Source organism: Hemitrygon akajei, chromosome 22 (genome assembly GCF_048418815.1).
Source record: "Hemitrygon akajei chromosome 22, sHemAka1.3, whole genome shotgun sequence".
In the NCBI taxonomy this organism is placed as follows: Eukaryota; Metazoa; Chordata; class Chondrichthyes; order Myliobatiformes; family Dasyatidae; genus Hemitrygon; species Hemitrygon akajei.
Window position 1 is genome coordinate 29,390,950 of NC_133145.1, and position 12,078 is coordinate 29,403,027.

A 12,078-nucleotide genomic window follows, 5' to 3' on the forward strand; every position below is an offset into this window, starting at 1 on the left:
TTTTCCCTTTGTTGGTGAAGCAGACCTGGCGCCCTTTTGGGACTGGCCTTTATGCGCTGGCTATTTGTGAGCCGGTTCGAGTGCGCTAGGAAGTGGGTCGCCACAATACTACGATTTTCTGATTTATTTTTGGATAATCGTTTTATGTCTTTTGAACAATTATCTAATAAATATAATTTGCCTAGAACTCATTTTTTTAGATATTTACAGATTAGGAATTTTTTAAACACTGTACTTCCTACCTTTCCAAATCTTGATTCTTTGGGTATTTTGGAGAAATTGTTAGAATTAAATCCTTTTCAGAAAGGTGTAATATCAAATGTTTACAATATAATTATGAAAATACATTCAGAGGCCTTTTATAAGATTAAAAATGATTGGGAAAGAGAACTTAACCTTACTATCCCTATTGAGAATTGGGATAAAATTCTTCAATTAGTTAATTTATCATCTATATGTGCTAAACATTCATTCATACAGTTTAAAGTTGTGCACAGGGCTCATATGTCCAAGGATAAATTGGCTCGTTTTTATTCCCATATAAATCCTATATGTGACAGATGTCATTCTGAGATAGCTTCTTTAACTCATATGTTTTGGTCATGTCCGCTTTTGAAAAAATATTGGAAAGATATTTTCGATATTATTTCCACGGTATTGAACATTGATTTACAACCTCATCCTATTACTGCAATCTTTGATTTACCAATGATGGAGTCAATTCATTTATCTTCTTCTGCTTGTCGGATGATTGCATTTCTTACATTAATGGCTAGAAGATCTATTTTGTTGAATTGGAAAGAAATTAATCCCCCTACCATATTTCATTGGTTTTCTCAAACTATGTGATGTCTAAATTTGGAAAAAATTAGAAGTGTCATATATGACCCTTCTATTAAATTTGAAAAGATTTGGAGGCCATTTATTCAATATTTTCACATGATGTAATTTGACCCTGTTCCAATCCTATTTGTTTTTCTGGTTTTGTTTATATATATGTTGAGAGGATCAGAGTTGGGGACACTGATGATTTTGTATCTTTTTATAGATATTATAAACAGCCCATTTTTTCCCCTTCTTTTTCTTTTCCTTTTTTTTCTCTTTATTAGTTAGTGATCAGTTTGTTAAATTACCGTAGATGCCGGATTATAAGCCGCTACTTTTTTCCCACGCTTTGAACAGCTTTGAACACTGCGGCCTTTACTACGGTGCGGCTAATGCATGGTTTTTTTTCATGCCGCCAAAAACATTTTGCCTCGTAACAGTAGACCAATAAAATTGATGAGTAGTTCACAGAGGTCCAATGAAATTGTACGATAAATCAAGCTCACTTTCACAATTAAATTATTGTAAATCAGTCATTTGTACTCACCCTCATCAACATGGAAAACACTCGAAGAAAAGCATTGTGCTGCCTTTATGGCAGTTATTTAGTTTATAATATTTTCGCTTAGTAATTCATTTGTTAGTATTTTCTAGTTAAAGTTAGAAGTGTTTTAAGTATATTTGTTTTCTGTACTACATCCCGGGATGCTATGACGTCACATCCGGTTTCGCCGCGTCTTGTGGGAAAATACCGGTTTGCGATAAACGGAAAGGAGGGGGCGAGCGCATTAGACCCGCGCGAGAACGCTGCTTTTAAGTTAAAGACGATCAATAACTTTTCCTGGTAGGCTGCAGTATATATTTTTTTACCAGTCGTTAGGAGATATTGGAATGTTGTTCGTGCACTGTTCAGTAAAAAAGTATACGCAACGTAATTTGTGTGTTACCGATACGTATGTATATTTAAAAGTAGCCGTGTTACAGGCACGGTTCGAAAAAAAGCATTTGCAATATGTATTTGTTTATGTTACCATACGGATTTAATTAAAAGTTAAAAAATCCTCACGTGTAATATCTTTCTGTGTAAATATCTCATATTACAACGTGGGACACCTGTGGCTTAAAATCGGGTGCGGCTTGTACAAGTACAAAATTGATTTTCTTTCTAAAATTAGAGCCTGCGGCTTTTAATCAGGTGCGCTCTGTAGTACGGAATCTACGGTAGTTTTTCTTAGGGTATTAATTTTTTTTTACTCTTTTTCTCTTTTCTGTTTTTTTTCCAACATGATATACCTAGTTTTTTGTTGTTGTTTGTTTCGTTTATATGATATTTGTATCATTCATGATTTGGGAGACTTAACTATATTGTACTAATTGCTTGTGTATCCTTTTATGTTCGTTTTAATTTTGTAAGTGTGTAATCCCATTATCTATGTATTAATCTTATCATGTTGATATTAATAAAAAGATTGAAAAAGAAAAGATGATAGGCCCTTGACTGGACTCAGCATATAAGGTTATGAGTAGAAGGCTGGGGAGTGGAGTTGAGGAGGAGACTTGATAGGTCAAATGGTCTAATTCTGCTCCTATGTCTTATGGTCTTGGGGGTGGTAGCTTCATTAAGACGTCAGTAATCTCCACATGGGCGACAACCTCCGTCAGACTAAAGGACAATATGGACGGGTGAAGCCCAGGGGCTATTCATGTTGGCTATCTATGTTGGCAAACTCAGCCTTCACGGTTGCCAGCTTTTCTCTGTCCAGTCTATGCATGCAGGCATGGACTGGCGGGCCAGTTGTGGGAATGTGGTGCTCAACCCCATGTTTTTAATCTGTAGTGGAAAATGTGGGCTTAATGAGGTTTGGAAATTCACCCAGCGGTCGAGTCAACTCACATGCAGTGGTGCATGTGCTTGACAGTCATTGTGGGAACTTACTGGGGGAGTAGGGGAATGACCCAAGGTCCTTGACATCCACAAGCCGGCAGTTCTTAAGATCAAGAAACAGTCCTTGGGCACACATGAGATCTGCACTGAGCAGTGGTCTAGCCACTTTAGCCAGGCCAGGATGAAGTCCCATGTTTAACATGTTTAACACTGGGGTGACGAATTGAAAGATCTGCTGGCATCTATAAGTTCTGACATAAGATACCGCATCTATGCATCTAAGATACTGGACTGCCAACACAGATGCCTTGTGCAGGAAGGCACAGAGTCGACTGTACTTCTTTAGAAGGTTGGCGTCATTCAATGTCTGTAGTGAGATGCTGAAGATGTTCTATAGGTCAGTTGTGGAGAGCGCCCTCTTCTTTGTGGTGGCGTGTTGGGGAGGAAACATTAAGAAGAGGGACGCCTCACGTCTTAATAAGCTGGTAAGGAAGGCGGGCTCTGTCGTGGGCAAAGTGCTGGAGAGTTTAACATCGGTAGCTGAGCGAAGGGCGCTGAGTAGGCTACGGTCAATTATGGAAAACTCTGAACATCCTCTACATAGCACCATCCAGAGACAGAGAAGCAGTTTCAGCGACAGGTTATTATTGATGCAATGCTCCTCAGACAGGATGAAGAGGTCAATACTCCCCAATGCCATTAGGCTTTACAATTCAACCGCCAGGACTTAAGAACTTTTAAAAAGCTATTATTAATGCTTTTTGAGATAGTGATTTAGATGCATATCATATTTTTTACTGAGTTAAGTATTGTATGTAATTAGTTTTGCTACAACAAGTGTATGGGACATTGGAAAAAAAAAGTTGAATTTCCCCATGGGGATGAATAAAGTATCTATCTATCTATTATTCAATTCATTCAAAATGTGTGTAATCATTTTGATAATAGATTTCCTGACGACAAGTTTATAGACTGGCAAGCTTTTAACCCTGTTGCCATTGTGAATGCAACCAATTCTGAATTAGGAAATGAGAACTTTGTATGACTGACAAAAAATACTCAACTTCTATTACAAACTATGACAAAAGCGTTGCCATAAAACATCGTAGCAATACTGTGATGTCAAATTTGTCTTTTCTGAGAAAGTTAAGACTGGTTCAATTTAGTGGTTGAGTGTTATGTTGAACTACACGTGTGCTTAGAAATGAAGAATTTGAGGAGTTCAATTTTTTTGCGTTGTTGGAAAATGTCTAAGATTTTCATTTGTGCTGTATTTTATTGTACCCTTCAGTTAATAAATAAAATCAAAGTATGTGATTTTTCAATATTCATAATATGCATATTACCAAAAAAAATTGTAAGTGGGATCACCCTGTGACAACCCATTTTAATTTAACTTCCCATTCCCATTCTGAGATGTTAATCCATGGCCTCCTCTACTGCCACGATGAGGCCACACTCAAGTTGGAGGAACAACACCTTACATTCCGCTGGGTAGCCTCCAACCTGATGGCATGAACATTGACTTTTCAAACTTCCAGTAATGCCCCCCCTCACTATTCCCCATGCCTTTTCCCTCTCTCACCTTATCTCCTTGCCTGCCCATCGCCTCCTTCTGGCACTTCTCTCCCCCTTTTCTTTTTCCCATGGCTTTCTGTTCTCTCCAATCAGACTCCCCATTCTCCAGCCTTGTATCTCTTTCACCAATCAACTTCCCAGCTCTTCACTTCACCCACCCCCTCCCGGTTTCACCTATCTCTTTGTGTTTCTCTCTCTTTTCTTCGCACCTTTTAAATTTACTCCTCAGCTTTTTTCTCCAGTCCTGCTGAAGGGTGTTGGCCCAAAACGTCGACTGTACTTTTTCCCGTAGATGCTGTCTGCGTGCTGAGTTCATCCAGCATTTTGTACTGTTGCTTCGATATCCAGCATCTGTAGATTTTCTCTTGTTTGCGATCCAGTTGCTGAATTGAGGCCACGTCCACACTACACCAGATAAATCCGTAACCGAAGCTCTTTCTCTTCGTTTTTACCCTCCATCCACACTAAAACGGCGTTTTCGTCCCCCGAAACTGGAGCTTTTCAGAAACGCTTTCCAGGGTGGGTATTTTTGAAAACGCTGCTCGGGCAGATCAGTGTGGATGGGGTAACCAGAGACTTCTGAAAATGCTATCCGACGGCAGCGCGCTATTTCATTGTTTTCTTGAACGCAACCTAACAATTTCAGAACAGACGGCAACGAGACTGAAGCCAGAAGAGTTAGAAATGTACTCATCAAATACTTCGACCCGTAACTTACTGAATAAATAAGTATACTGTGCTCACTTTGCCCTGTTTTCTGTCCTTGCTCATATGAAGGTGGTTTACCTATTTATGCAAGTACTTCTCTGACAATAGATGTGTAACACCTAATGTAACATTGTATGGGAATACAAGATAATACTGATGCAGACATGTTTTACACATTTAACAGGGTGCTTTATTAATGCAACAGAGTTAGTCAGTTTTTCAATGTTCGTCGTCAGCCGGGTCAATCTGTCCGTGAACTCCCTGTCGGTTGCCTTCATACGCTTCAGTATTTGTTTTTTTAAAACTTTTAAATCTTCCTGCGTGGGAGCCAACAGCTGCCCGTTGTTTAAGTTTTTCTAGTCTGTAACTGAACAAACACGCACCGTCTTTCACAGCGAGATTCAACACCAAACATGTCGCTTGTTTTCGGTAGATGTGTCCTGTGCATGCGCAGTAGGAAGAGATTCGACGAAATCTCCGTTTCAATGTGGATAGAGATATTTTTTAAAACACATAGTGTGGACGCCTATTATTTTTACGCGAAACTGGCGTTTTCAAAACTATCCAGTCTAGTGTGGATGTAGCCTGAGATCTTCGGGAAAGACACAGTTTAACATGGAAAGTTTGCTGGGATATCAGAATCAGGTTTATTATCACTGGCATGTGTTGTGAAATTTGTTAACTTAGCAGCAGTACAGTACAATGCAATACATGATAATATGGAAAGAAAAAATAAGTACTGTACTGTAAATCAATTACAGTAAATACACACACACATATATGTACATTCATATATATGTATATTAAATAGTTAGATTATAGTAGATCAAAACAGAAATTATAAGACCAAAAGAGCATAATATATATAAAAATGAGATTGTGTGCATGGGTACAATCACAAACAAGAGGAAACCTGCAGACAATGGAAATCTAAGTGACACACACAAAATGCTGGAGGAACTCAGCAGGCCGGGCAGCATCTATGGAGATGAGTACAATTGATGTTTCGGGCTGAGACCCTTCATCAGGCCAAGAGAACAAAAAACTTCTGGTAATGCTTCTCCCACCCCACCCCATTCCTGTAACCGCCTATCACCTCCCTCCTGTGCTCACTCCCCAGACCTCCGATCTCTCCCCCACCAATCAGACTCCCCCCTCCTCCAGCCCTGCATCTCCCTCCCCTGCTCTCCACCTCACCTTTCCCCCCCAGGCCCCACCCACCACCCCATGCTTCTTCCTCCCCCTCCCTCTCCAACTCTGACTCCCAAACTTCTCCTCCCCAGTGCCAATGTAGTATCCCGGCCCGAAATATTGACTACACGACCCTCTATGGATGCTGCCTGGCCTGCTGATACTCTGCAGATGCCGGCAATCCTGGATTAACCAAGGGGTCTGTGGACCCCAGGTTGGGAACCCCTGACTCAAAATGCTGGAGGAACTCAGCAGGTCAGGCAGCATCTGTGTCAGGGCTTACCAACCCAGGGCCCACAGAACCCTTGGCTAATGGTAAGGGTCCATGACATAAAAAAAAGATTGGGAAACTGACCTATGGAGTCAAAATCCCCAGCCTAGACCAATCATGAAGGCTGGACTGAGGAGGAGAGTGGGGAGGACGAGGCACGGGGTGGCATGTGGGGCTGGGGGGGGGAGGGATGGGGTGGAAAGCTGAGGGGGATGCAGGACTGAGGAGGTGGGAGCAGCACCTGAGGGAGGTAATGGGCGGGTACAAGGATGGGGTGGGAGAGAGGAATGGTGAGGGGGGGGGGTATTACTGGAAGTTGTTTTTCTCTCCAGTCCCGATGAAGGGTCTCAGCCTGAAGCGTCAGCTGCACTCTTTCCCATAGATGCTGCCTGGCCTGCTGAGTTCCTCCAGCATTTTGTGTGTAACGTGAGTTCAATCTCCATTTACAAATCGTATCGTGATATATATAATGATTATCTGAAAAGCATTGGACTTTTTGATATCATTTGAGTTCTTTTGTAGTGGGGAATTTAGTTATACAGTAATTTCTGTCTCCTTGCTCCGCACTCCACCTCAGTAGGTGGCGGTAACGCTCCCAATGCCGGTCTGTCAGCCGCCATTAAACTTCACAGAAAAAGGAAGCCCTGGAAGAGAGTTGGCGTTTTCGTGAATCAAGGGGGTCAAGGTTCCTGCCGTGCGAGAGGCCGAGGATTCCGGCACCCGACAAGCGAGACACACCGGTTTTTACGGATCCCAGCATCCGTGAAATATCCCGGTGTCTGAGGATTATTCCAGCATCCGACGGGAGGGACATCCCGGTATCTGAGGGGGGAGATATCCTGGTATCTGAGGGGGGAGGTATCCCGGTATGTGAGGGGGGAGATATCCCGGTATCTGAGGGGGGAGATATCCCGGTATCTGAGGGGGGAGGTATCCCGGTATCTGAGGGGGGAGGTATCCCGGTATCTGAGGGGGGAGATATCCCGGTATCTGAGGGGGGAGATATCCTGGTATCTGAGGGGGGAGGTATCCCGGTATCTGAGGGGGGAGGTATCCCGGTATCTGAGGGGGGAGGTATCCCGGTATCTGAGGGGGGAGATATCCCGGTATCTGAGGTGCGGGCGTTGCAGGAAAGCCTGGTGTTTGTTTTTTTCTTGGAGGATTGATTCTGGTGTCCGAGTGGCGAGGGGCTGCAAATCCTGGTGTCAGTGGGCCAAGGGTGACCGGGTGTGTGCGGGTCCTAGTGCCCGGGGACCGGGTGTGTGCCGGTCCCGGTGTCAGGGGACCGGGTGTGTGCGGGTCCTAGTGCCCGGGGACCGGGTGTGTGCCGGTCCCGGTGTCAGGGGACCGGGTGTGTGCGGGTCCTGGTGCCGGACGGCCGGGTCCTAGTGCCCGGGGACCGGGTGTGTGCCGGAGGGGCCGGTCCCGGTGTCGGGGGACCGGGTGTGTGCGGGTCCTGGTGCCGGACGGCCGGGTCCTAGTGTCGGGGGACCGGGTGTGTGCGGGTCCTGGTGCCGGACGGCCGGGTCCTAGTGCCCGGGGACCGGGTGTGTGCCGGAGGGGCGGGTCCCGGTGTTGGGGGACCGGGTGTGTGCCGGTCCTGGTGCCGGACAGCCGGGTCCTAGTGCCCGGGGACCGGGTGTGTGCGGGTCCTGGTGTTTGAACTGAGAAAGGATCTAGGTGCTGAGGACAGGGCAACGATTGGTGTTTGAGGGAGAGATCTCGGATTGACGGTTGAGGAGAGCAGATCCGGGTGTTTGAGGGACAGGAGGTGGTAATTGCTGTCTTTTCTTTTGGGCAGGGGACAACCTGCAGCCAAGAATGGGCTGGGAGTCAAGCTGAGAACCTGAGGCCTCAGCCCTAGTCTGGCCACACCATGGCTGTAGCAAACCTCTTCTCCCTGGAGCAACAGCTGTCCTGCTCCATCTGCCTGGAGATCTTCAGCAATCCTGTCAATCTTCCATGTGGACACACATTTTGCCTGGACTGCATCCAGAAAACTTGGGATCAGAATCCCATTGGCTTGGTCAACTTGTGCCCACAATGCCGGGCTGCCTTCACCACCAGGCCCAATCTGCAGAAAAACATTGTCCTATGTGGGATTGTGGATGAGTTCCACAAGATGGGCCAGAAAGCAGCCAGGCTGACCTTGGCGGAGGACATCCCATGTGATTCTTGCCTCAACGGGTCCAAGGCAGCAAAGTCCTGTTTAGTCTGCTTGTCTACATTTTGTGAGGTTCATCTCAGGCCACATCTTGAGGATAAAGCCCTTCAGGACCACCAGCTCACTGACCCGGTCAGGGATTTGGACAAGAGAAAATGCAAAATGCACTCAAAGTTCCTTGAGTTCTTCTGCAAGACTGATCAGATGTGCATCTGTAGTCTGTGCATCCTGCATGCACATCGGGATCACAAAATTGTTACCCTGGAAGAGGAGACCAGTGAGAAAAAGGTAAGCCCCACTTATACCCCATTTAAAATGTAGAACAGTATATTATGGGCCCTTCAGCCCACGATATTGTGCTGACCTATATAAATCTTCTCCATGATCAATCTAACCCCTCTCTCCTACACAGCCCATAACCTTCCCATTTTCTTTCATCCGTATACAGGGATGCTGCCAAAAATAGCGAAAAAGTTTAAGACTAACATGATCCTGTAATGCTGAAAGACCAATAAGTCAAACAGGGTTAGGACAGTGTGGTAGTGTAGTGGCAAGCACTTTACAGTACTGCTGACCTAGGTTCAATTCTCACCACTGCCTGTAAGGACTTTGTACACTATCCTTGTGACTGCATGGGTTTCCCCCTGGCTGCTCCAGTTTCCTCCCACAGTCCAAATGGTTGTTAGGTTAATTGGTCATTGTAAATTTCCTGTGATTAGGCCAGGATTAAGTAGAGGGTTGCTCACTGGTGCGGCTTGAAGGGCCTGTTCCACGCTTTATCTCAATAAATAAATAAAAAGGTTTGTCTCAAGAAATATTGAGGATTGGATCGTGAAATATAAACAGGCAAAGTCTTTGGACTATCAAAGGCCTTCAGAAAATCCAGGTACACACCATCAACTAATTCTCCTTTGTCAATCCTACAAGTTATTCTTCCAAAGAATTCAAAAAGATTTGTCAGGCAAGATTTTCCCTTGAGGAAACCATGGGCTATTTTAATGTGTGTCTCCAGGTACCCCGAAACCACATCCTTAACTATCGACTCCCAGCATCTTCCCAGCCACTGAGGTCAGACTAATTGGCCTATAGTTTCCTTTCTTCTGCCTCTGTCCGCTCTTGAAGCGTGGAGTGACATTTGCAGTCTTCCGAAACCATTTGAGATTCTAGTGATTCTTGAAAGATCATTACTAATGCCTCCAAGATCTCTTCAGTCACCTCTTTCAGAACTTTGGGATGTATACCATCTGGTCCAGGTGACTTATCTACATTCAGACCTTGCAGTTTCCCAAGAATCTTCTCTCTAATAATGGTAACTTCACACATTTCATGACCCTTGAGACCTGGAACTTTCACCATGCTGCTAGTGTCTTCCACATTGAAGACTGATGCAAAATACTTATTCATTTTGTCCACCATTTTCTTGTCCCCCATTACTACATCTCCATCTTCGTTTTCCAGCGGTTCAGTATCGACTCTTGCCTCTTTTATACATTTTATGTATCTGAAGAAACTTTTGCTATCTCCAACTTTTGGCATCTTCTTTAATGTTACTGGCTAGCTTACTTTTGTATTCCATCTTTACCTTAATGACTTTTTTCGTTCTCTTTTGTTTTTAAAAGCTTCGCAATCCTCTAACTTCTCACAATTTTTGCTCTATTAAATGCCCTATTTTTGCTCTATTAAAAGAAGGCTTTTATGTTGGCCACAGTTGTGTCATATTGCCTTTAGAATACTTCCACTTTGGGATGTATATATCCTGTGCCTTCTGAATTACTTCCAGAAATTCTAGCCATTGCTGCTTTGCCATCATCCCTGACAGTGTTCTTTACAAGTCAACCTGGCCAATTTCTTCCTTATGTCTCTGTAATCCCTTTTACTCCACTGTTTTACTGATACGTCTGACTTCAGCTTCTCTTCAAATTGCATGGTGAATTCAATAATATTATGATCCCTTTCCCCTAAGGCTTCTTTTAAATTCAGCTGTCTAATCAATTCTGGTTCATTGCACCAAACCCAATCTAGAATCACTGATTCTCTCCTGGGCTCAACCACGAGCTGCTCTAAAAAGCCAGCTCATAGGCATTCCAGAGATTCTCGCTCTTGGAATCCAGCACCAACCTGATTTTCCCAATTCACCTTCATGTTGAAGTCCCCCATGACTGTTGAAACATTGCATGTATTTTCTCTCTTGTAATTTGTAGGCTATATCCTTACTACTGTTTGAGGGTTTGTACATATCTCCCATCAGGTCTTTTTACCTCTGCAGTTTCTTAGCTCTAACCACAATGATTCAATATCTTCTGACCCCATGTCACTTATTTCTAATGATTTGATTTCACTTTTTCACCAACAGAACAGCACTACCCCCTCTGCCTTCCTGTCTGTCTTTTCAACACAGTATGTATCCTTGGACATTGATTTGCAGCTATAATAGTCTTTCAGCCACGATTCAGTGATGCCTACAACATCATTCATGTTTTACATAGTTTTCCTTTTCCTTGATTAAATTCATCACCTCTCTCGACATCCAGAGTTCTCTTACATTGCCATCCTTGTTCTTCCTTCTGTTTGGAACATACCTGTCCTGCACTCTGCATCTGGTCTTCAAACGCCCTCCACATGTCACATGTGGACTTGCCCAAAATCAGCTGATCCCAGTTAACTCTCCCTACTTACTGCCTAATGCTCTTGTAATTTGCCCTGCTCCAATTTAATACTATCCCAGAAGATCTATACTTATCCTCATCTATAGCTTTCTTAAACCTCAAGGAGTGTGGTCACTATTCCCTAACTGTTCAGCCACTGAGCTGTTAGTCAGCTGGCCAGGCTTATTACCCAGGACCAGGTCCAGTACAGCCCTCGTCTTGTTGGACTATCTACACTAATTTAAGAAACCCTCTTTGATGCATCTAACAAATTCTGCCCCATCTAAACCTCTTGCACTAAGAAGATTCCAGTTTATTGTAGGGAAATTGAAGTGCTCCATGACAAGTACACTTTTTTTAAACCTTTCCTTAATCTGCCTGCACATCTCTTCCTCAATGTCCCTGTGGCTATCGGGAGGTGGTGGTGGGGGGTAGGATCTGTAGTACAATCCCATCAGAGTGATTGCGCTCTTCCTAATTTTAAGTTCAATTTTTGCAGACTTAATGGTATGTCCCCTCTGAGTTCAGCTGTGATGTTGTTCCTGATTAGTAGTGTAATTCTACCCCCCCATTCCTTTTACCTGCCCCTCTGTCTTTTCTAAAACATCAAAACCCTGGGACATTAGCGCCCATTCCTGTCGCCCTCAACCAAGTCTCTGTAATGGCCACAACTTCATAGTTCTGCGTACTGATCCATGCTCATAAGTTCATCACCTTTATCCATAAAACTCCTAGCATTAAAATAGACAAACTATAAGCTATCCATCTCATCTATTACTTTGCTCCTGCCTGTTTTTACTGGCCCTGACAT

The 12,078-nt window shown here is 43.8% G+C and overlaps 1 protein-coding gene across 2 annotated transcripts in view; it reads left to right on the forward strand.

Annotated features, from left to right (window-relative positions):
- The first annotated feature begins 7,084 nt into the window (after window positions 1–7,084).
- The window catches only part of LOC140714588 (E3 ubiquitin/ISG15 ligase TRIM25-like), a 62,547-nt gene continuing 57,553 nt past the window's right edge, over window positions 7,085–12,078 (forward strand). Inside the window, exons 1-2 of one of the 2 annotated variants that reach the window (XM_073025899.1) lie at window positions 7,085–7,276; window positions 8,260–8,910. In XM_073025899.1, coding sequence (XP_072882000.1) covers window positions 8,335–8,910 — 576 coding nt within the window. In that variant the 5' untranslated portion in view covers window positions 7,085–7,276; window positions 8,260–8,334. Of the gene's footprint in view, window positions 7,277–8,028; window positions 8,911–12,078 lie in introns of those variants that run through there. The other variant, XM_073025900.1, reaches the window with a different exon arrangement.